This window comes from Protopterus annectens, chromosome 1.part1, assembly GCF_019279795.1.
Source record: "Protopterus annectens isolate FY-2018-M chromosome 1.part1, PAN1.0, whole genome shotgun sequence".
NCBI lineage: Eukaryota > Metazoa > Chordata > Ceratodontiformes > Protopteridae > Protopterus > Protopterus annectens.
In genome coordinates this window covers 120501887-120528852 of record NC_056726.1, presented here as the reverse complement: position 1 = coordinate 120528852, position 26966 = coordinate 120501887, and the positions used below count along the sequence as shown (strand labels likewise).

Below are 26966 nucleotides of genomic sequence, written 5' to 3'. Positions count from 1 at the left end.
TGATCCATTCACTCGTGTAAGTGCTTATAGAGTGCATTTGTGTAGGATTCAGCAGTTGTAACTGTATTGTCCATCTGCATGGGTGTCATGAAGTTCACCACTTCTGTCTTAAGAAGCATGAAGTTGGCTTTGGAGAAATTTTTACTGTGGTTTCCTCAATGGGGTGTGGGGGCGGGATGTGGATATCAAGGGTGATTAGCTTGTGGTCGGATCGGACCAACAAGGAGTTGACTTCAGGTGTGGAACACCGGTCACTCACGTTGGTAATGACTAGGTCTAGGATATTGTTGCCCCTGGTGGTGGTGTGGATAAGTTGATCTAGGTCATTGGAGTTTATGAATTCCAGAAAGCGTTGAGCTAAGGAGTTGGTACACGAGTAGCTTTCCCAGTTAATGGTGGGGTAGTTGAAGTCGCCCATTATTAGGGTGTTTGGTTGAACCCTAATATTTTCCCGTACATCAAGAAAAGAGGAGTGGGAATCCCGGGGCATGGTGGGGGATCTGTAGCAAGCTACAATTTGGATTGCAGTTTTGCCCAGAGTTAGTTGCACTTGGATAACCTCGGATGCATTATGCTGAGCAACTAGCCTAGAGGTGTGGATATCCTTAATGAATATGGACACACTTCTGCCTTTGGTGTTTCGGTCCAGGTTACATGGCCGAAAAGTGTGGTATGAGTTATAGCCTGGTAGTGCAGGGGTGCTCTCTGGAGCCTTGAACCAGGTCTCAGTCACTGCACAGATATCAATTTTCTCCATTTTAAGGAGTGCCTTGAGTGAGTGCATTTTGAGATTTAGACTTCTAGCATTTTGTCAGGTGTTTTGGAGTTTGAGGATGGTGCACATGGGAGTGAAGATCATTGACATACCCAGTAGGATTGAAGGTGCGTTTTTTTTTTTGGAGTTTGAATTGTCTGGGGTTGGATGTTACACAAACAGGCAATGAAATAGAATTACAGAGTTTAACCATGCAATGTGAGTAGACAGCTTTGTCATGTGGGTTAGTAATTGAGGTTTCATTATGTAAGGGCTCTTCAGAGGATCTAAGGTGCTTGGTTGGAAGGTACCAAGATAAGAGGCAGTTGAGAGCAACTCAAGAATGAGGATAGTATGGTATTTTGGGGGATTGTTTAAGCTGAACAAAGCTAAGGCAGTTAGAAAATTCAAGCCATTTAAGTTTTTTTAGTGGTTTACAGTGATGAGTTTCAATGGGACTCTGCAGGAGAAATGATTGCAAATTTAGCAGTTTTACTGTATGCTTGGTCAAGTTTAAAAGATTTGGGCTTTACGTGGTTATTTTGTACAGATGCTGCTTATGTGAATATTTGAAGCAGAAAAGCTGAGGCTATGTATTGTCTGATATAGTTGGTAAGATACTGTTTGGCTCTATATAGCATAACTAGCTTTTGGTGAGATTTTGAGATTTTTTGGTGACTTTCTGTGTGTGAATGCTGAAGTTTAGTTGATCATCAATTGTAAGACCTAGTAGTTTGGTATGGGATACTACACTGACAGTGATTCCATCTGATGAGATGAAGTAGAAATTGCTTTTGTTATTAAAACATACCAGCTGGCATAATGGTTAAGGTCTTCACCTCTCATGCACAAGGTACAAAGTTTGATCCTGACCTCCAGCCTGTTTGGAGTTTGTATGCTCTCACTGTGGGATTTGTCCCACCTCCAAAAAACATGCTGAGTATATTCATCTCAGACTTGCCAATGAATGGAGCTGTAGGCAGCAACACAGACTCTGCATGATGCCCTATAGGGGGAACACTTGTATAAACTAACCACTTTGGACATCTACTGTAGTGCACAGAATCTGATAGATGAGGATCTCATCTCCTTTTTTAACTATTGTAATTGACCTTCATCTGCCTTCTAAACTTGGCATATTTAATACTTCCATAAATATTTCCAATTGTACTTTTTTTGAGTTCCACATTTATCTGCTTTATACAAATTTTTATAACATTTCTGAAACATTTCTAATATATCTACAGGATCTTTGGTTATTTTTCTTGTCATAGGCTCCATAAGCTTGGCAAAGACCCTTTCTACTTTCTGATGCCTGAGCCATTGTGCTAAAAGCTTTTTTGCTGCAGAGTTATCAAAAAACAATTGCTTAACAATAGTCTTTCTAAACTCAAGCATATTATCCAGGTAGTTCCTTTTAGCACTCTGCAGTTGTGCCTGTCTTGTTCGGTGAGATTCCCCTTATTGTGTAATACTTTAACTTTTGTCAGTCCCTCTCAATAATTCTTGTTACTTCTTATTCATATCTCTTTTTCTTTTATTTCTATCCTATTTTGAAACTCACTTTCACTTTATCTCACTCCTTAGCTATATTTTCTGGATATTTCTGTCTTACCTAATAACTCCTGAATAACTTTCAGTATTCATTCCATAAATTCCTTTCTCTTTAACAGATAGGTAGTGTAGCACCAGTGTGTTTTTTATTTCATTGCCCTGCATTTTTATTTTAGTTATTATTGACAAGTAATTTGAAATAGTTATTGCGTATCAAAACTTTCAATTAAATGCACATGCTCATGTCAAATATAATTTATGTCTATCCTACCCAGCTTTTGTACCTTGGGGTATAATATGTAAATGCTCTCTGGGATCCTACTACTAAATTCATATTTTCCATACCAAATATTTTCATACATTTCTTCAAATATTTACCTTCGTTTTTTTATATTTTCCCTTCTAGGCCCCCCATATACATCCTCACTGTTGCAAATCTAATTCCAGTCCAACCTGTTATTAATATTCCCTGCTGATTAATTCTCCTAGAATTTTCTTAAGCTACATTGTACCAGTTTTAGATGAAATATGAATACACTCCAGTATAATCCTCCTTCCTTGGCAGTAGCCCCTTACGACAAATCTACCATTATTATAATTGTTTCCTCTTTGATCACTATTGGAGCTCTTCTAGCAATTAATATAAGTACTCCCCCTTTCCTTTGCTCCAGATATTCTGCTGAACAGCCATCCTGAAATCCTTTATTTATCAAATTCAGATGGTTAGTTCTTTCCAAATGTGTCCCCTGTAGCATAGCTATTTGCAGTCTGCATTTCTTAATATAATTCTTTACTCTTTCTTTTTGTATCTACCTGTGAGACTATTCATATTCAAAGATAACATAGACAGTGTCACCATTATGAAAATAAGTTATTATTTCCACGTGTTATGTATAACAGCTTTTTTAATATCTAGTTTCAGCTTTAGTACTACATGTGTATACAGAAGTTTGACAGGTTGATTCAGTTGTTTCTAAAATGCATAGTATGGCCTGTGCTTCTACTTCCACTAAGTGCTGTCTGTTTTTGTCTTATCTTTATTCCTCTCCCAGGTACAGAAAACAACTTGAATGCTTTCAGAAAACATTTTCTTTTAGCCACTGAATGAAAAAAGTATTCTGTTTTTATTGTCTTCTTATCAGATTGTCTCCATAGAAACATGGAAACCAGATAAACAGTTGCCTTCAGCTAAAAGATTCTCATATTCCATTGTGAACATTCATTTCTAAAGGAAAACGTTTCATTAAATTATCTTAATTATTTGCTTCCACTTAAAACTTGTTAGATCAAGCCAAGGGCCTTAAACCAGTCATTCTCCTATGCAAAAGTGAGAAAAAGCATATCAATTTTACTTATGTCATGATCTGTATACTTCTACAACCAGCACCTGACCTCAACAATCCAAGATTACAGCCTGTTATCATAAACATGCTTTTGTCCAGGCTTTCTTCTCTTTTTATATTGTGTTGCCTACATTTCTTAAAAGCAAACAAGAAGAAAGAAAGAGGAAGAAGGAAAAAAATAGTGTTAAGAACAAAAATTGTTTTATGTACATTTACCTCCTTCCCTCTTCTTGCTTTTTCCTCACTAAACATTAATGACATGAAGTAAGGTATATGCTTTGGAGTCCGCTACAAGTTTAACAAAGTAAAAAAAGTCCAGTATTTCCAAATTTCCATGCTCAGCCATATATCACAAAGGTGACTGATGCTTTGTAATCCCACATTTATTTATTAATTTCAAAGTTGCTGGTTTTCTTCCTGCTGATCTCCATCTCCCAACTCCAGCCTCTGGTTCATTTCCAACATTCTCCTGGTTCTTCTAGCTAACCCCTGTATTCTACCCTGTCTCTCAAGCATTTTTTTTTTGAAAGTTGGAAAAGGTTTCATTGGAAAAGTCTGTGAGTCTTATTATTAGAAGAACAAGAAGCAGTCCCCATCTGCTTGATAGCTCACTTTTTGTTGGAGTTTGTACTTCCTCCTTAACACGTTTTACATCAAAAAAATAATTTGATCCTCCAGAAAAAAAATATTCTGAAGATAGCTGGATACAACAAATTGAATCTCATACCTAATTCTTGACATTTTCTGATTAATGGAATAAATGCACGTCTGCCTGGTGTAGAGCGAGTAATCATTTTCCTCAAATGCTCTACTGTCTCCAACTTTTAATACTTTATCCTTCTGCCACAGTTTTGTCAGAATCAACTCATTCTGCTGGTAGGATTATAGTTTTACTATTAGAGGTCTTGGCTGCTTTTTCATGGCTAGGTTTGGAGCATAGACATGATGTGCCCTTTCTATTAACAACTCCTGCAATTGAATACCAGTTCAATTGCTTATTTTTGTTGTCATAAAATGAATACAATATGTTCCTTCCAGTTTCTCTGATACAGTAGAAAATCGCAGGTTTTTCCTATGTGCACTGCCCTCTAATCCTACCATTTTTGAAACATCTCTTCTTGAGCAGTCTTATACTTAGCCCATTATTCATTTTGATCTCTGAGTTTTGCAGTTTTATCAGTTCATCTGAATATCTGTTTAAAGCTTCTTCCATTTTTCCAGCATTTTGTTATTTGAGTTATTTTCCTTCAGTATTTCACTTATTTTAATCAGCTCTGAGTGCATTTGACTTATTTTTTCCTGTAGATTACTGGAAGTCAGAATTTGCACCAAAGCTGGAGCTTGAACTGCTTTTTACTGAACAGCTACAGGATTCTTTCCAAATAGTGTTTTCTCCTCACCTTCTGTGGTTGATTTTCTTTCAAGTTCTCAAAATTTCTTCTTTGTTGGAACCCAGGTAGTGTGCTTACTAGCCAGTAACTGACACTATTTTCAGAGTTCCTTTTTTCAAACTATGAGAGCAGAAATTAAGCTATGACCTGGTGTGCAGCCATCTTGGAAGTACCATGTCCAGCAAATCTCAAGAATATCTTCCATAGAGTAAGTAAATGGGATAATTGATGTTAAGTTACTTCATTTATTGCAAAAGGGGCAAGGGAGTGATTGATACTAGTTTCTGCCTTTCTGAGCTACGCCATTCTTTAGCATAAACTTTAGAAATTTTATTAAAACATTCCACTAGTCCACACGTTTGAAGGTGGTACACTGACATTCTTTACTTTAAAACACTGGAAAATTAGGCACATTAACTTGGATAAAAATGGGATTCCTTGGGCTGTAAGTATTTCTTTGGGAAACTCTACCATGGACAAAAATAACACTAGCTTTATGTCAATTGACTTAGCATAGGCTTTTCACAAAAAGGGTACTGCTTAAGGAAACTAAATGGTATAGTCAATAATCACTGGACTGTATTGGTAGCCATTACTTGTTTTTTATTAGTTGACCTACAATATTCATGACTATTCAGTTATATGGGACCTAAGCATTAGACTTAAGCATTATATGACTTCTGAAGTCAGGATGTGGTGTTTTCTTTTCACATTCTTGACAAGCTGCACAGAAGATGTCCTTCCATATCACTGTTGTAGTATTCATAACTGAAGGGATCACCTGCCAAGGATAGCCCAACATCTGGCCTGTATATCAAAACCTTTAGTATTTACAGGCACCATATATCACATGTATGCCCCCCACACAAGGCATAGAGCATAAAGGTGATGTATGGATGCACACATTCAGAACCTATTTGCTGCCAGTCCAAATGCCATCACTGAATGTCGGTCTGAACGTCTTTCTTCTGTGCTGGTTACCAAGACTTTTTTCCAATATGTTCCTCATTGGGGTTTCTCCTTATCTTCTTTAGTACTGATTAGTTTCATGTCACCCAGAAAGAAAAAATGTTAGTGTGGGAGACAGATTCACAATAAAGACCATCACGACTAGTATCTCCTTTGTTTGGGTGCTTCCCACAACCACATGCAGTGTTATATCTGCCAAGCTTTTGTCCCTAAGACTCTAGGTAGTCATCTGTCCTCCTTATCTATGTACCTTGAAAACCAGCTTTTTAAGATGTTGGCTTAAGGTGCTATGCTGAAGTCTTCACATCCTAAACATCAGCCATTTGCCAAGGAAAAGAACAAAAAACTTAGGTCTGATACAGCTGCTGTCCAGCCTCCCCGGATATTGCTCTCAAGGCTAATTAAGGAATGGAGGATTGTCTGGTGGTTGCTTTGGATTCCTCTGCTGTGACCATCAGAGACTGGCATGGATCCAACTTCTTGCACATCCTCAGAGGCTTTACAAATGTCTGCACAAGATATTGAGGGGGAACCTCTGCTGATTATATCTGAGGGACTGAAGGGGATTCCACAGATTTCAGTGAGGGAAGAGATACCTACTACACTTATTGAGTGCTGACAAGGATCTGACCCTCTTAGGGTGTTTTGTGTGGATGCCCCACAGAACACCCCCCCCCAGAAACCAAGCATATTTCCCCTGCAGTTAAGGATGCCCAACAAGGATAGCAGGATTTTACTCAGGGGTTGTTTAATGCTTTAATGGCTTTAATGCCTCCTCAAAGGGTGTCCATTCCTGCCCTGGCCTTCCCTGGTCTTCTACTCCTCTTAAAAGACCTAGGGAACTGAACTCCTCTGATGAGGACCAGGATTCTGGGGAAGAGTTCTTAGCCTACTGTTCTGAAATCCCTTACCCCTTGGACTATTTTTCAGAGGAAGAGGATTCTATTAGTCCAGATTCCCCTTTAGAGGAAGTCTTCTTTGGGAACACTGTTACCCGTATGATGGAAGTCTTTAAGTGGGATTGCCCTCACGTTTCTGATGTCTAGAAAAGGTATTATTCAGACCTTGGATATGCGTAGACAGTTCAGATATTATTTGGATAAAACTAAATCTATTCTCAGATCTGAGCAGCTTTTTAATTCCTTTCATCTCAGTTCCTTGGGTTTGGCTGTTTCTCAGCAAACCTTCTCTTCCTGGATTTCTAAGGCCATTTCTTTTTGTTATTCTTTTCATGGTAAATGACTTTCCTCATCAGTAAAGGCTCATTCTATCAGTGTTGTTGCCTCTTCTGGTGCTTTTTTCAAAGGGCTGCATACGAATTCCATCCTTGAATCTCATACTTGGTCTTCCGTTCATACTATCACTAAGCATTACAAGTTGGATGTTATTTCCATGGGTAGAGCCAGCTTTGGTAAGGCTATCCTGCATGGGTTTCTGGAGAGCTGTATTTCTTCCTTATCTGTGTTTACCCCATAGAGCAAGCTGTTCCTTAACTCAAAATATGGATACAGCATGCAGCCAATCTGCACATCTGCTTCTTTTTCTGTTCTAGCTATATTTTCTCTAGCTCTGCTTAATGTATCATCCTCCCACTGTGCTTTCTTATAATTTTTATTGCTTATCTGTAAATTTGCCAAATTAAGGACACTTTTGTCAGTACAATGACATGAAGTAGAACCTTTTCACGGGTCCCTATTAAATTATCAAATGTTTCAAAGTTCGAATGCCATATTAAAAAGCTGCTCAGATCTGTGAATAGATTTAGTTTTATCCAAATAATATCTGATTGAACTTTAAAAAGTTAGAAGGTGAAAGGCAAAGACTCTGTATGCATAGAATGGGAAAATTTCCCTTTTCTGCACTGAAGTGCGGTCTTGAAGTTGGTATAAGGGGGTGTAGGGGGGCTTGCCCCCCTGCTTAGAGCGTTAAGGTAAGTGTTTTATTTTTTATGTTTTTATTATATATTCGAAGATTCAAGTTTCGCTCATATGTTGTCTAACATATGAGGTTCGAAATTTTGAAGCTTTGAATATATAATATAGACCCCATTTTCACTTATTATGGCAGCCATAGGTGTTTCTTTTCTTTTTCCCACATATACAAACAGCAGCTAATGTTCATGACTTTTTTTCTGCTTTTGATTTTGGCACTTAGTAATTTCTGTCTCTTTAAGTACCTGTTCCTGAGAGTTCTGTTTCTCACTAGCCATCTGTCTTGACATTACAGAGGGAAACCTAGGACTCCATCGAGGTTCCTTTTCTTCTTTAGTGGGTTATTTATGGGTATCTCCTTTTCTGCCTCCATGCAAATATCATTTATTATTTCAATGCCTGGAATTTTTCCATATCATGCACTGCAGTTTCTGCCCTTTTAATTTATGTACTGACTTCCTTTACTAACCTAACAACTGTGGTATTGTGGTAAGACTGAGAAACAGGCTTTTTTTTCATAGGTTCATAGGTTCATAGGTTGATACTAGGCTATCTGCCCTAGGGCATTTATAAGCCTAGCCCATAGATATGTGGCTTTCGCCACCCCTTTAGTTTGAATAAAACTATGCCTATTATTTTGCTGTGCCTCTGTCAAGCAGTGACACTGAAGTAATCCCTGGGGCATATCTGCGATCTCCCATCCATTGGTCAAGATTCCTCTTGAACAAGGCCAGCGAGGTGCTCTGCCTCACATGTACCGGGATTTTGTTCCACAGCATAGGGAGTCTCTGGGTGATGAATCTGTCCCTCCAGCACGTCCTATTAATAACCGTGTCAAGGTTTAAGTCTCCCGCCCTTGTGGTTCTGAGGGATCTAGATTTTTTGAGGTGAAGCATATTCATCAAATCTGGGTTTGACATGGCCTTATATGTCAGGCACAGGTCACCTCTGAGCAAGCGGTATGAGACTGAATAGAGATGGAGTTCTTTCAGTCGGGCAGCATAAGACATATTTTTGAGACCCTTTATCCTCTTGGTGAGGAACTTTTGGGGCCTTTCCAGCTGCTGCAGGTGTCAGGTCAGATACATTCCGAATGGGGCATTGTACTCAATCATTGGTCTAATGAGTGATGAGTACAGGGGGACGATGACCTCCCTTGATCTAGATGTGAATCCCTTCATGATCAGGTGGGCAATGTAGAAGGTTTTCCTGACTACTTTAGCAACATGAGTGTCAAACGAAAGGCTAGTGTCAACCTGGGTCCCCAGGTCCCTGATGACTTCTTCTGTGCTCAGTGGATTGCCACCTATATGATAGCTAGGGGTAACCTTGTTTTTCCCGAAGGGTATGATTATGCATTTCTTGGCGTTTAACTTTAGGCCATGGCTCTGGCACCAGTTATCCGTGTCTGTGAGGCCCTTCTGAAGGATATCTGTGTCAGAAGTGTTTTCGACTATGGCGCCCAGTTTGCAGTCATCTGCAAACTTTGTCAGCCATAACCCTCCTGTGTTTGCTTGTACTTCAGAAAAGTAGATGCCGAACAAGAGTGGACCCAGGACTGAGCCCTGTGGTACACCACTTGTGACAGGCTTTGAGTCTGACATGGCTCCAGCAACTCTGACCCTGTGGGTTCTGTCACTTAGCCAGTTTGCAACCCATCTTGTGATGTATGGGTTTACATTCAAGCTAATGAGTTTTTCGATGATACCTGAGTGGGGTATTGTGTCGAAGGCCTTTGCCAGGTCGAGGTAGGCTGTATGGACTGCCTTTCCCTCATCAATGGCCTTGGTGACTGTTTCAAAAAAGTCAACCAAGTTTAAAAGGCATGATCTGCCTTTGACAAAGCCAAACTGGGTTGGATCCAAGGTCTGCAAGTTCCCTATGTCTTTATTTATGAGTTCCATTATGATCTTCTCCATGGCTTTGCAGATAAGGCTTGTCAAGCTAATGGGACAGTAATTTCCAGGGTCGGTGGAGGCACCGCCTTTGTGAAGTGGGACCACAGTCGCCGTGCGCCACTCCTTGGGTACGTATCCTGAGTTGATGCTAAGATTAAACAGCTGTCCTAACTGTGGGTTTAATTCCTCATTGAGTTCATGGAGCACACAGCCGGGGACACCATCCGGTCCCATGGATGCTGTGTTTTTTGCCTTGGAGAGAGCAGTTCTCACCTGAACGTTGGAGATGTTTGGGGGGATACAATCCTCTGGTATAGATATCTCTCCTTTTGGGGGGGATGGGGGGGAGAAGCTTGCACTAAACCTGTCAGCCAGTATGTTGGCAATGTGTGTAGGTTCAGTAATCTTCACATCATTTTGGACTAATTCTGAGCATATCTGGGAGTTTCCTCCTAGGTTTCTAACATAGCTAAAGAAGGCTTTATGATTGTCTTTTGTGTCCTTGGTGATTTTTCTCTCAAAATTAGCCTTGGATGATTTTATGAGAGCTCTTAGTTTTTTACTTATAATGATCAAAGGTGTCTTACCTTTCAAGGATTTTGCTCTATCTTGTAGTAGCTTCCTCCTTTTGTTGTAGAGCTTGTTTATGGCTGAGGTCCACCAGACTGGACGCTTGCCTTTGGTACAGAGAGTCTTAGTTTTGTTTGGGATTGCCTGATCCATGCAGTCCTGTAGGTGCTGGTAGAAGGCATTTGTAAGTGATTCAGCGGTTTGAGTAATGTTTACCACTGGATCAGGGGCCTTAAAGGAGACCACACTAGTTTTAGAAGTGTGAAGTCGGCTTTTGAGAAGTTTTTCACTGTGGTCTTTTTATTTCAGGTTGGGGCGGGATGAGGACCTCCAGCGAGATTAGTTTATGATCTGATCTCACCAGTGAGGGGTATACTTCCGGTGTTGAGCATTGTGAACCCATGTTTGTGATGATGAGATCAAGTATGTTTTCTCCTCTTGTGGGGATGGTGACTAGTTGTTCCATGGCATTTGAGTTTATGAATTCCAGGAACCTTTGGGCTAGAGAGTTTGGGCTTGAGTAGTGTTCCCAGTCTATATTAGGGTAGTTGAAGTCACCTAGTATGATGGTGTTTGGAGATACATTTATCCCCTCCAGTGTTTTCAGGAAGGCCATGTGAGGTTCCTGAGTTTGAGAGTGTGGCCTGTAACATGCTACAAATTGCAGAGCAGTCTTGCCTATGGTTAATTGCACCTGGATGGTCTCCGATGCATCGTGTGTTGCCACCAACCTTGAGGTGTGGGTGTCCATTATGAATATGGACACCCCCCCTCCTTTTTTGGTGTTGTCCGGATTTTGGGGCCGGAACGCATGATATGAGGTGAAACCTGATAGTGCTGGGGTGCTCTCAGGAGCCTTGAACCAGGTTTCTGTCACAGCACAGACATCGATATTCTCCATACTGAGAAGGGCCTCGAGTGTATGCATCTTGAGATTGAGACTTCTGGCATTGAGCAGCATTACCCTTAGTTTTTTTCCTTTTTACTTCTTCCAGCCAGAGTTTGATTCTTGTTTTCTTGGAGTTGCTTCATCTATACCTTTCTCTTTATCAGGAGCGTGTGCTTTTACTTAGGAACTAATTTATATATTGTACATTATACTCTGCTTGACTGCACATTGCATTGTGCTTCTTCAGTAGAATGTATATACACATTTTTTTCTGTGTAATTAGTTTGAACTAGTCTGTTGTTGCTTACATTTCTGTATTATTTTTTTGTGAAATACTGTGTATTTCACCCACGTTAAGCCTAAAGTTGGTCATTATTGATCAGTGCACTGCCCCAGTAAACAAATAAACACATATAAATAAAATAAATAGTGTGTTAGGCTGCAGTTACCCCCCCCCCCAGTTTTACTTGGGGTATATTAAGGTCTGTGTATTTTTAAAAGCATATGAAGCTCTTGCTGTTGCCTCCATTTTTCTAGACGCATATTCAGTTCACAGAGTATCTAACTGTACGTCCTCCCCACATAATTTAAAAAATGCCTTGAAATGAGGAAAGACATAACCAGTTATGGCATCATGTGTTAAATTAGGTACCTAAGTTACAGGACTTTTTAGTTCATATAATCTGAACCTTTCATATCCATATAGATCTTGAGTGTTCCCCTCCCATCTAAGATTTGTACATAAACTTTTAGCTCAGTCATACTGCACACAATTATTTTGGTGGCATATATCTTCAAAAGGGACTAAGTTTGCTTTGTTGTCATTATCCTTAACCAGTTTCTTAAATGAAGGTGGAGGGTGATCTTTCAGATGGTCAGTACAGTGGCTACAATATTCTTCTGTTCATGGACAGCCCAAACTCCTCTCCTCTCCTGAAAAGCAGCTATATGATGATTCCTTTTCATGTTGAGCTGTACCAGAGTATACATGAGTTTTTGCAAATTTTGCAAAATATAGCAATTCACTAACAGAATGGGAAACAATTCTCTAATTTTTTTTCTCTCTTGTCTGGTAGAGTAATTAACTCAAAATGTTCCTGTGCTTGCAGGCTGCAGAATAAAACTGTGAAATTCAGTATATATAAACCAAGTTATGCCCACGGAAATAGCCAGTATAGAAAATATAATACACTAGGGACATTTTTTTTTTCAAGTTAAATGTAGTTTATTTTCAGGGACACAGTCAAAGTAAACTTCACTTTCTACTTAAAAAAAGAAACACACTTTTGCCTGACATATGTCTGGTTACTTATAGCACAGTTCTATGTTTTTTACTCCACTTTTTAAGTCACTCAATAAAACATGATAAGCCTTGCAGTTCACAGGCTTGGTATTGAAACTCTGTGTGAGTTGCCTTGCAATTGCCAAACATGTCCAAAGTAAGGATCCTGTAACTTCCTGGACAAATCCACAGTAGGGCACCCTGTATGACTTGAGTTAATCTACAACTTGTATATCCGCATGACAAAATCTGTGTCTCTCACTCTCAGCCTTGAATTCTCTGTCAGTGAGAGGGAAACTTCTCTGATATTGTGAGCTTCCAACCCTACTTTTAACAGTGCTTCTTCACAATAGATTGTTCGGTTACAAGATTTCACTGCCATAATACATACTGCCATCAAGTTTTTACCATGCTATATAGTGCATATATAGCACTTGTATATATGAAAGAGCCAATATGTCACAGTATGTATATGTTTTCTGGGCTTCCCTATGTATCTTCAATGCACTAAGTCTCAGAAATCACATGCTGGTATGAGTGAACAAGTGCTTGCCTGAGTCCGCTGTGTACTATTTTGCAGGACTTCTCATTTCCCCAAGTGTTGTGCAGCAATGGTGCTACTAAATATCTATCTAGTTATTTATTTATTTATTTATTTATTCATTCACTGATGTTCGATTACTTGGAAAGTCTGACTGAGTAGAAGCCCATTTTCAGCACAGGCATGGGGAGAAAAGCTCCACAGTATTACAAAACATTTTAAGAATAATAATTTTACAGTCTTTAAAAATTATACAAAAAACAGATACATTTTAAATATTATACCAAATTAGACATAATATGAAAACATTGGTTAGGAAAAGATACAAGTTATATGACAATGATTTAATAATTAGAAAAATTTTAGCCAGTTTATAGTGAAATTAAAGGCAAGGTAGACAATCTGATGAAGAAGATTTGGGGCAGACATGAAGAAAGCAAGAGGAAGCAATGGCATTCAGCAAAGAGGTGGATGGATTTGTGAGAGAAGACCTGCGAAGGTCAGGCATGAGTGAGGAAGTGGCTATGAATAGAGAGACAGATGGCAACAGTTGACATTTCATGCTGACCCCTATGGGAAAAAGGGGATTCATGATGATGATGATGATGATGAAGATGATGATGATAATGATGATAAAGCTAAGTTAGTATAATGCCAACAGATTGTATAATACAGTATTAGATTGTGAGGTAGTGGCGTGATGAATGACTTGCCCCTGCACAGAAAAGATTTGCTATGATCAATCTCAATGTATGAACTAGGGTTACCACCTTTCATTGTGGCTAAAACTGGAGTAAGGCCACACCCCTCACATCACATATAACCCTGCCCATTTCTGCCCCCTTTCCCGTCCATGTTCCACCCATTTTGTGATGTCACTGTGACATTAGCTGATGGGAAAGCCCTCTTTTTCCATTCCTGATGCCTGCTTTCAGGCGATTTACTATGCTATTCTGTAAAAAAGCATAGTAAATCAGCTGATTTAATAGGCTTGCCACCCCTTCGGTTTTTTTCCGGACTATCAGGAAATCAAACTGATTCTCCGGTAGTCCGGAAAACACTGTACAAACTCCGGTATTCTGTTTCAAAAAGGAAACAGACTATCGAGTTTAATCGTTGATTTACTATGCTTTTCTGTAAGAAAAGCATAGTAATCAGTCGATCAACGAACGCCTCTTTTTTGCTCCGCCTGCTTTTGCTGATTTGCTATGCTTTTCTGTAAGAAAAGCATAAATCAGCCAAACAGGCGGAACGAAAAAGAGGGTGTTCCCGTTGAGTGATGCTGTCGTGACATCACAAAATGGGCGGTATGTTGACGGGAGAGGGGGTGGGGTGGGCGGGGTTACTGGTGACGCGAGGGGCGTGGCGTGGCTCCGGTTTTAGCCGTGAACGAAGGTGGCAACCCTATGATTTAACAAACTCAGATAGTTTTGTTTCCTTTTTTTGAAACAGAATACCAGAGTTTGTACGGTGTTTTCTGGACTACTGCAGAATCAATTTTATTTCCGGATAGTCTGGAAGAAAATGGATAGGTGGCAATCCTAGTATGAACAGGCAAATTTTGAAGATTTGGAAATGAGGATGTGTAACCCAATCAGTTTTCACCTTTCCATAGCAGAAGTATGAAGTGTGTATAGACTGAGGGGAAAAAAACAGACGAATACAAACATGCACTTGTGTTAGAGTGGTAAATTATTTTACCTGAAGATACTAAGAAGATCCAAATGCAAATGCATTTTAATATCTTGAACAACAAATATTTAACATGAGTTAATGTTTTAGTTCTAGTTATTCATATATTGTTTTACTCAAGGTAGCTTCAGTTACAGGGCCTGAATAAAGGCAATGTTTACTGTGTAAATATAAAACCCATAATATGTGATGGATTATCAAGTCTACTGCATTCTAGTGATTAGGTACTACAGGTATATTAATAGGCTCAATGATTTTAAAATATTAACCACTGATGATATCTTTAAAATTAAACAGTTTAAATGTCATTTCATGGGCAAAGGGTGCTTGATAACATTCTCTGAATCTGCTTACCAAAATTTACACAGACACTTGGCACTAAGTGATTACATTGTCTGGTATAAGCCCATAAAGAGGCATTACCAAATGAAAGACCTCTGAAACATTTTTAGGTAAGGTTATTTTATTTTAATGCATATACTAGAACTTCATAACTTGCATTGTTTTTGCTTGTTAGTAATTGTTAGCATTTTCTATCTAATACTGGTTTTACTGCTTTGAAAAGGAATGCTTGATATATCAGAAAAGATTGATATACATATTTGGTCTAAAATTAAACTTTTATTTGACTCATGCACTTTTTTAAAAAAAGGAAAAAGACCATCAGCACACATTTCACATACATACATACATTCATACATCATACATACATACATACATGTATGCATACGTATATAGAAATATTTCAAATATGGGCAGTAATGCCCTTCTAGCTGCCAATGTACCAAAACAGTCATCCCCATTATAACTTTCCAATGGGTCTATATTGCAAGCTCGAAAGCCCTAATAAGCAAATACAAAAACGCCGACACATATTCCGTGAACAGCGAATACACTGAATGCCCTAAACCGCGGAATTCAAAAGCTCGAACTTGTCCTACCCCACCACCCGCTACATACTACCGACCCAAACAAACTAAACAAACACATACATACACCAACCAAAACCCTACTTCTAACCCTAAACTAAACCCTACTTCTAACCCTACACTACATCTTGCATATACCACCATCTATGCATTTACCTTAACCCGCACCCTAACCCTAAGGTCCGTAACTATCGCACATTTACCTTAACAAGCTATACCCAAACAAAATAAATAATCCGCACACATACACATAACAAAACCCTACATCTAACCCTACACTAAATCTCACATACATTACCACCTATACATTTACATTAACCCGCACCCTAACCCTAAGGTCCGTAACTATTGCACAATTACCTTACGGAGCTATACCACAGAAGGGCCAACCATGACGATTTGACGTTTCGGATTTCATGCTTCAGGATGATTGATGTTTACGTGGTTCGATGGAGACATGTCAGCGTTTATGTATTCGGGTAAGTACGTCTTCGAGGATGTAATAGGGAACCCTTTCCAAGTTATTCTTAAAAATATCTAAACTAGTGCTTGCTGTAATACAATTAGGTAATCCATTCCATGCATTACCTTTTATCTTAGAGAACCAGTTATTACATCTCTCATTCCAGTATAATATCCTACACATGTCGCCTGATGTTTTCCTATTACTCTTTGATAACTCCAAACATTTTCAGAGGAAGTTGCCTCTAAATGCCCTATATCTTTGAATAAAACCTCCTCTTAAATATCTGTATGAGACACTGTACAAGTTTAAATACATTAATTATTCATAACAACTAAAACTTTCAAATCCATGGATATCGTTGGTCTATTTCTGCCTTACTCTTTCCAGTTTACTCATGCTACTTTTGTTATATGGGTTCCATGTTTTTATTCTATACTCTAGTTTGGGTCTAATGCAATTTACAATGATTTCTACACTTCTGATTTCCTAGACTTTATAAATCTTTTTATACAGCCTATAGTTTTGTAACTATCATTAACTGGTTGGTTGAAATAATCAGAAAAACTGAAAGCTCTGCTGTATTACATATTTACCTTTTAATCTATGTCTCCCAAATCTCATGTGCTTAGTTTTTCATGTATTTATCAGCATATTATTCTTATGTGACTAAATGATCAGTTTAGTCAAGTTCTTTTGCAGACTTCCCTCACCTGTAAAATATGTAATCCATTTACCCACTTTCAATCAATCTGCATATGGACTACATAACATCTCAAATGAAAACAATCAATATGAAAGCTATAGGGCCAGATTCAATAAAGCCTAAACTAAGTGTACACAATATGTATTCAAAAAATGAAAGATATAGAGCCGGATTCAATAAAGCCTAAACTAAGTGCACACAATATGTATTAAAAAACAATCTTATCACATTGTTTGTGCTTTCTAGGCAGTCAGAAAGATTGCAATAAGTGTATATGTAGTCTACACTTTGTGGTAACCTTTATGAATCCCTGCCAATATTTTAAGCCTCAAGAATATCAGTAGGAAAACAGAAATTAGGAGGAAGAAGCTGTGAGTTATGTCTGTGTTGTCTGTTCGTTCAGAACAGTAAGAAACTTAGTGTAGGCGTTACTGAATCCCAGGGGATAAACTAGACAATTATTGGCACAGAACAGAGTTCCATGGGAAGCCCTGACTGTAAACTAGAATTTCACCTGTCCAGTTGCTGTGCGATTCTTGCCAGGTCCTATCTGTAAAATATAAAGCTACCCATTTTATCAAGAATGCACTAATATCTAGTAGTTCTAATTATTGGTCAGTGTTTTGTGTATAACCTTATGAAAGGGTGACACTGAGTATATATAAATTACATCACAGAAGACATTTTCCCTGTTTTAATTTTTCCACATCTTTTGGAATTCTAACACCATGATGGGAATTGACCCCATTCCAAAGTCAAAGTACGATTAAAATTCATGAAATTAGTATTGTTTTAATCTTTGATGTCAGCCAAAAGTGCTCTTTGCAGCACCCACAATGTGCCTAGTAATGGCTCCTTCTGCAATTTGTATGGGGTTACATGTATTGGTAACACATCTAAATATGATTGTAGATTCTTTTTTATAAGACCCATTGCTCCTACTGCTATTGGAACTGTCTGGGTGTTTTTCTTTCACATTGCTCTTGTTTCTGTCTGCAGATCCTGATATTTTATGACTTTGTGTCTCTCTGTACACAAGACACTGTAGTCACTGAGGGTGGTGATTTCAATGATCAATGCTACTTTTGTCTTCTTTTCATGGATCATTATATCCAGTTTTCTAGCATCTATCTTTTGAACTGTTGGTAATGGGTGATCACATATAATGCAAACTTCATCATTTTCTATGATGCTTTGTGACTCATGTCTCCAGTGTTTTTCAGCCACATCAGTTCCATAATGTTTGCACAATCTGCATTGCAACAGTCTTGCCACATTATTATGCCTTTCAGTATACAGTCCTTCTGCCATTGGTATGTCATAACCAACAGCGAGGTGTGCGACTGTTTCCAATTCAGTTTTATAAAACCTACATTTGTCTGTTTCTCTCAAATGTTCAATGGACTTTGGAAACCAGTGTGTACATAGCCCACTATCTTAGGCTGCCTTGCTAAGTTTTCCTCTCTTGGTTTGAATTCACGTCTCCTCAACCATTCCTGTGTTCATTCTTGATCAACTGGGTCAGTTGGTAATTCCAGAAGTTTTCTATACTTGTAACTATTTTTATGCATTTTCCACATTTCTTGCCTTCTTATGTGGTCCTTCACCTTATATATATATATATATATATATATATATATATATATATATATTTTTTTTTTGGCACATTCAGTTGCTGCCTGATTTTTATCTACTTCTGGTTTGATTTCCATTCCTACTTGACTTCGATATGCTTCTGCTAGATTAAGCAGAGAAGTCATTTTAGATTTCTTCTCCTCATGTTTCAAAACTTTCACTACTTTTGGGTCTGATGAGGTCAGTAGATGTGTGGAATCCCACGATTGCAGAGCTATACATGTAATCAATTTCAAGGAGGCCCAGCCCTCCTTCAGAACGGGGAATATATAATCTTGGTATGCACTGATTTTTATAAATCATTGGTGAGCATGAAACATCCTCCTCGTTTTCCTATCTAATCTATCCAACATGCTTCGGGACCAGTCAATCACTCCAAAACTGTAAGTTAGGACAGGAAGAGAAAACTGATTTATAACTTGGATTTTGTTCCTAGATGTCAATGCTGTTTTCAGAATTAAATTAAGTCTTCTAAAGTATTCCTTGCTAAGTTTTATTCACACTTGTTCATGTTTTATTTGCATTTGTTCATGTTTTATTGTTATCCTTCATCAGTTCCCAAATATTTATACACTCCCTCTTGCTCAAGCTCTTTTATATCACATTCTTGCCTCAAACTGATGTTTTCCTGGTGTTGCAGTTTTCCTGCTTTAAAGGTTTCTTTTGCAAATTTATCAAGACGAAATGACATTCTTATATCATCTCAAAAAGTGTTGACAACTTACAGGTGCACTTTCAGTTCCTCATCTGATGAGCCATATAGTTTTAAATCATCGACAAAGAGAAGATGAGAAGTATTTACACTTTGTTGTTTTCTAGGAGCCAAATTATAGCCATGTCCTAAGCTGTTAAGTAGACAGTTTAATGGGTTAAGGGCAAGGCAGAATAGCATCGGGGACAGATAGTCACCCTGGAATATCCCCCTTTGAATTTTTGTCCCTGGGATAATAATTTGTCCTTTATCATGGCTTAACTGCAAACTGGTCAGCCACTGTTTCATGATCACTGTAATGTAGTTGATCAGTGTAAGGTGTATCTTATACATTTTTAAGCAGTCTTTTATCCATGAATTTGGAATACTATCAAAATGATTTTTGTAGTCAATCCATGCCATACTTAGATTCTTCCCCTTTTTACTGTTCTCCACTATGACTTTATTTAACAACAAATGATCCTTTGTTCCATATGACTTTCTTTTATTGGCCTTTTGTTCTACTGGCTATAATTGAGTTTTCTTCTAAATGACTATAAACTCTGTCGGCATCAGTTCCCATGTATAGTTGTCATCAGAAGGCAAGTTATTGGTCTATAATTTTTAGGGTAGCTTGCAGGTTCAATCTTAAGTAGGAGCATTGTTTTTGCATTTGTTATCCAGGCTGGTGTCTGTTCAGGGTGTGATATAAATAGTTCTTACTCATGGCTAAATCTTTGTGCGAAGATGTTAATACTTTTAACCAGTAGTTAGTTACTGCATCTGGGCTTGGGGTTTTCCAATTAGTGGCTTTTCTTAACTTTGTTTCAGTCCCTCTGGCTGTTACTTCATCCCATTTCATATACTGTACATTTAAACTTCTTGTTCTTTCTTTTACTTCTTCTATCCATTTAGCATCTTTGTTATTTTCCACAGGATCTTCATAGATACTTCTCCAAAATGTATCTATTTCTTCTTTTTTTTGGTGGTCTTTCAATTCCTTTTACCTTGTTTCCTGATTCGCTATAAAACTTTTTTGGTCATCAATGAATTGTTTATTTTGTACTTTTCCTTTATATTTACCTGCATATCTTCCATGTTTTTTTCACCTGTGCTGAGATTTTTAGTTTGTTATTTGCGATAGTGCATGATAGATCCTGGTCTGTTCCAATACTGTGCATTGCTTTGATCACATCTGTCTTTCTTATTATTTTTGTTGATCTGTTCCCTCTTCTATATTCTTCTAACAGTGACACTTCTTGTCTTAATTGCTTTATAGTTTTCTCTATTCAATACTTCCATGATGGTATTCGATTTCTCCCCTTCCTTTCCCCTCACTACTGTGTGTTCTTGTGGTAGAACTTTATCAGTTATTAATTTAGCTCCACAGTAATATATCCTGTTTACTTCTGTTATATTGCATGGATCTCTATGGACAGCCCTAATTACTGTGTTCATTTGTTTTATCAAAGTTCTGACTTTTGGGGTTTTACTGACCTTCTGCAGTCTATTTCTTTCATTGATCTTAATATGTCTATCTATGCCTATTAAATCTAGCAACTCTTCTCTTAGCTCATTTTCTTCTAAACTGAGGACACATTTTTGTTTCCCATTTCCTGCAGGCATTCTATAGAAAGTTATGTAGCATCTTCCTGTGGCACATTCTTTTCAGTTTCATCCTGTGCCATCCATGCTCTGTCATATGGGAACTCACTGGCCTATCACTCCTCAACACTGACTGCATCAGCATTTCCACAGTTTCCTGTTCCTTCCCTTGCTGTCCAGCTTCAAGTGAACATTTATACTGGTTTCCTGTGGAAGGCCCCCAAATATCTTCATATGATACCTGACTAATATTTTTATAGCTATTATTATATTATTGTAGAACATCCAGTTAAAGGTAGTTATAGATCTATTTTCAACATATGCATGCTGATATATGGTTTCAAGTCCCAACCTTTCTAATTCTGGCATTAATCTATCCAAATAACTTCCTCCATTATCTTTCCACAACAAGAATGTAATCTTATAGGCATGTATGACTCTGGGTTTGTCCTGTTCCCACTTCCTTTAAAGAAGGGTTTAACAAGTACATTTCTTCAGTCTTGAGGAATCCCTCCATACTGAAATGACGTAGTGAGTAATAGATATAATAGAACTGTAAGTTCATGTTGAAGTGTTCTCAGGTCATTACTACTAATTCTGAAGTCTTCTTGTTCCTTGTTTTGGTCCAGTTTGCAATATTCTTTTTCGATATTATCAAATTTAATTTCAGTATCTGAAGTACATGGATGTTACCAACACAAACTATCATCCCCTTTGTGGAGCCAAACTGTTTTACACAACAGTTTGTAAAAATATCTACAATCTGTTGTGTTGAGAATAAATATTAGAGTCTATACATGCTTTATTGATGTGTATGTCCTTACTCCTATCGCATCACATATATCTCTACATTTGTTTCGTATTATGCTCAATATATTTCTATAAATTTTCTTCAAAATGTTCCTAATCTTGTGTCACACTCTGTTTGATATGTCTGCCCAGTTTGTTTGTTTCAGTTTTCAGAGTTAAAGTTCAACTTCACTTCCATCACTTACATTTTTATCTCTCATTTTCTCTTGCTTATTTAAATACCTCCTGTCCTTCTGTGGCTTAATCCTGATGTTAAACATCAATGATTTGTTGCACTTGAAAATAAGTCTGACTTTGCTCACAGCTCAAATTATCTTTCTACATTATTTCATGTAATTAAAATCAGTTCTGATCTAAACCAGTGACTGTTACAGCAGTGTCCTTTCCTTTCTTACCTCAAGTGCCACCAACAAGGCATACAGCATTCTATCTTTCTCCAGTAAGGATCGTTTAACATAGGCAAATACATTACTTGTTAGACGAGTCAGCACAACCTTTACTGGAGACCTAGTGAAAACATTAAAGATATTGCATTATCTTCTAGATAACTTCAAAAAAGTACAACAACTTAGTGCGCAAATTATGCATGTTAAAAAGTAAGAGAAAAGTAAAAACAGGTACTTGAGATGCTTGCCTTTCTGAATGTACCACAGATGACTGAAAGATATCAAGCAACTGGTCAAAACTAATGCAGTACAAGCTGTTTAGCTGCCTCATAGAATACGCTGTCTCAAACAGGAGAGCTCCTCTTTGTGCAATCTCCCGAAATCCTTCCCGTCCACGCTGAATAGTCTGTGATGTGGAGTTGAGCCTTGATTTCCTAGGAAAAATAAGACACATTCACAGTAAACCAAAGAATGACAATCTAATGTGTATTTTCTGATCACTTGTTAAGGAAATGAAACTCCAACATATTTAAAGATGTCATTTGAACTTTGTAAGGAATAAACATATACAGTAGTTACAATACTGATGGCTATAATTGGGTTGCCACTCATGACCTGCAATTCAACTCAAGATGAAGTGATACCACTGGCCACTCCTGCACAGGTAGATAGTTAACCCCCACACACTTACTTGTGCTATATTGGGTAATCAGTGTTTTATGAAATGAACTATTTATGGATTGAGATTTAGTACCTTTAAATTGTCATTTGCTCCCTTATATGGAATAGTGTTAAAGGTTAAAATAAGCAGTAGGTGTATGTGTATTCAATACTTGAAGTGTTATTACCTTTTCAAGGAATCCCAGAAGATTTAAGAAGCAAGATCTCCCCTTATCACATCCATACTATTCCATATCTAATGGAAGTAGCGTTCCTGTATTGTTTTGGATAATCTTGATTATAACTCTCTTGCTGAGACAAAACAGTGGTCAGGCTATTGTGTGTAAAGGTGTTTGTCTGATGTGGTCCTCCCACTGGAAACTGGTATAGCTTACTGACATAGGTAAGGACATAAGCACACGCAGCATTTTGTTTAATGAAAATGGCTGTGGTTTCATTTAATTTTCTTTGATTCTGCAACTTGAGAATTAATTTCACTTCTAGAAGCAGTTATCACATCTGTAGTTCGGTAAGGGGTGTTTCTCATTTCTATAGCACTCTGACATATTCATCTGCTCATTTTGCAGTTTGAACACAAGTCTTTTTACAATCACATTTGTTATGTCTTGAGCCTGGACGATTACATCATTGCTTATTGATAACGTTATATTTGATATTTTTCATTTTCATTTTCGAATGCAATTAAAAATACATTATTATTACTTTCAGCCTTTGAAACCAGGTTATAATCATCAGTACAGAAAATTTGGTAAGAAAAGTGATTAGTTTAGTTAACTGAGACTTGTTTTTATGACTAGGGTAAGTTTTCAAAGCTAAATAGTCTCTCTCTCTCTCTTTCTGTTTGTATGTCTTTTTATACACCATTAATTTTGTGAGTCTACCAAAGAGTTTTTTTAGCTCAAATAATTTGTATATTTGTATCTTGGAATGCAGAACTTATTAACACTATAGAACTCAATGACAATTCCTTAAAAAGACTTACATTGGTCAATGAAATTAGTACCTCAGTCTATTTTTGTAGGCATGCCATTTAAAGTATCATGGTTTCCACTGGAAAAATATAGAAAATATATTTATTTATGATGAAGTCTAATCTAATTCTTAGCTATGTTAATTCAGGAGGGTATAAACTCTAGCTGGTTAAGATCTCACTGCATGCTAACAAGCACTGAATTCCCTGTCTATGACCGAATGACCTCAGCCACTGACTAAACAATGGAGACACTGTGTTTGCCAATAAAATATCCGAGGTATCAGCATCCAAAGATAAATTTCATACTAATTATAATAAATTAATTTGACTCAGCCAATTAATATTTGGACATATTTGTTTGATGTCCAGCAGTGTACCCAGTCTATATTTGGGTTGGTGAAATCCTCATTAATGATTTTTTTTTATTTTACTTTTTATGTCAGGAGTTTAATCAGTAAATCCTGAAGCTCTAGAGAGGACATAGTGTACAGTATTTTTTTTTCCAACAGGATAGTCAATACAACAGATATCAACCATTGTCCAGGCAATTTCTTCACTACTGTTTTAAGTGGATTTCCACAAAGATTGAAATACTATTTGTCATCTGTCATATTGGATGTGAGTTAGTGACATGCATATTGACTCTTGAAACTATGTTTAATTTGTGCTCTGAATGAAAGTCTGAGTTGAGCAATTGCTGTCCTCAGAGCAGTTATAATTTAATTGACAACAGGGATATTATATATTAAATTTGAGATTATATTCTCTCTACTCTGAAGTATACTGATCACAGAGTTAATGTGTTTGAATTTATGTTTTCTTGCCTGCATTGCACATCAAACTGTGACAACTTTCAATATCCCATCTTGTATTTTTGATTGGGAGCCATTTTAGTAATGGTACTTTTTGTCTATGAATTTGAGGATGTCTAAAAAGAACACTATGTAGATGGAAATGTTCTGGCTAATCCATGTATTTAGTTGGATACAGATCTCAATCCAGGCTAACTAGCACTGAATTCCATGTCTATGACTATATGTCTTTAGCCTCTGACTAAACACTAATATCTTGTAATAACATTCAGCTGTCATTTGAGATGGTGGCAGGATTTTGCTAAGCAGATTTGTTTCCCTGTATTTGGTAGGATGATCAATAATCCCATCATATCCCATTGCATATCCATAACGAATAACCTTCTTAGATTGTTTACTTCAACATGACAAATGACCATATAATATTTAGCCTAAAAGCTTTTTATGTTAGCTCAGCTGACCTAATTTAGGTGCCAGAGAAGCACAAGCTCCTTATAAAGTCAAGTGAAGTATGTGTCTGTTTATGATGATTTCAGGGATTCAGAAAGATCCCCAGTACCTTTTTAATGGCTGTGGAAAAAAGGCTCTGTTTCTGCAATGTTATTTTGTAGTTCAGAGAAAGGAAAGGCCTCATTACCTGCTAACTTTCATGTCTCTGAATTGCCGTTAATTACTGCGAATGCAGATCAGTACTTTCCTGTAGTAATTAGCACTAGTGGCCCATGCATCACTGTTGCACAGATACCGTCCACATTCACTCTGCTTCACACACATAAACACAGTGAAACAGACATACCATATACCCTAAACCTGTCCCTGTGTTGTCAGTCTGTCCCTGATGTCTCCTTTTTCCTATTGCCATAAATCAAGGAAGATTGTAGTCAGTTATTAATACCAGACATTAGAGTTTCAGACTTTGTATAATTCAATAAATGCATGCAAATGCAAAAACTGTTATTCTAGTGACTTTCTAAGTTTGTAAGAGGAATAATTTAAATCCGACCCTGATTGTGTGTCTTTGTACCATTATAACTTTTTGGCATTGTCTGCATTTCTTGCACTATGAGGTTACGAGGTATGTTTAAATGGTTCTTGAATAATACCTGACACCCTCATTACATAGCTAAAAAATCCTTGGTGCACCAGTTTATCAGTTATCACACTGGATTAATGCAATTGCTTCTTGTGTCGATTACAGGGTTTAAATATGTTTTCCATCTCTAGTGTAATTTACATTATTTTTCTAGTTTTACATGCTATTCTCATTACCCCAGTGTCTAACGGCAGCACAGAGAACTAATATCCTTACTGGGAGGTGGACAGGTGCAAGCTTTGGATCATTGTTAGTGCCTTTAATGCATACTGTATAGATTGTGGCCCCCTGACCAACACTGCCTTTCTAGTTGTATTTTAAGCATCATTTTAACATCTTATTAAAGTTATCTTGGTCTCTAGTGTTCTCCCTGACTCATGTCTTTAAGTGCCCTTAAGGCACAATGTTATGTGCTATGTATTGTCCCTGGTGGCTAGTGTTCTTCCACTGACCCTAGGTGCCATCAACACATATGATGAAAGAATTACCTGTCTGGTGTCTAGTGGTTCTCCTGCCCCTAAATACCATTAAGGCATGATGATCTACAGTTATCTCTTTTGGCTAGTGTTACACTCCAAGCCAATATTGCTGGCTTTGGTGATTGGTCTAGTGTTGTGTGGAAGTATAACAGCCAGCCCAGCTCACACACACACACACACACACACACACACACACACACACACACACACACATTCACACATCTAGATACACACACACACACACACACATCTAGATACACACACACACACACACACACACACACACACACACACACACACACACACACACACACACACACACACACACACACACACACACACACACACACACACACACACACACACACACACACACACACACACACACACACACACACACACACACACACACACACACACACACACACACACACACACACACACACACACACACACACACACACACACACACACACACACACACACACACACACACACACACACACACACACACACACACACACACACACACACACACACACACACACACACACACACACACACACACACACACACACACACACACACACACACACACACACACACACACACACACACACACACACACACACACACACACACACACACACACACCTGCCCTATCCCTGGAGTGAACAAAAGCTTTTGGTCATGTTCATTAACATGAGCAGATAGGAGAGCTCATGCTCATTTATGCAGCCAAGTAATTGTCTGAGTAGCTCAGCTGCATAAATGCCTTGCCACAGGTAGTTCAGGAAAGGGCACATGGCTATTTAGCATATGCCTCTCCCCTGGAATGCCTCATTAGCATCTAACATGGCCATGGGAGCAGCCCACTATGGTGCTGCAA

General features: G+C 37.9%; 1 protein-coding gene across 1 annotated transcript in view; it reads right to left on the bottom strand.

The window, feature by feature from the left end:
* LOC122814238 (dynein axonemal heavy chain 5-like) overlaps nt 1–26966 on the bottom strand; it is a 3525594-nt gene that overhangs the window by 618695 nt on the left and 2879933 nt on the right. Inside the window, exons 95-96 of the mRNA XM_044086840.1 lie at nt 22288–22473; nt 22049–22160 (exon numbers count right to left, since the gene is read on the bottom strand). Of these exons, the coding sequence (XP_043942775.1) occupies nt 22049–22160; nt 22288–22473 (298 nt within the window). The remainder of the gene's footprint in view (nt 1–22048; nt 22161–22287; nt 22474–26966) is intronic.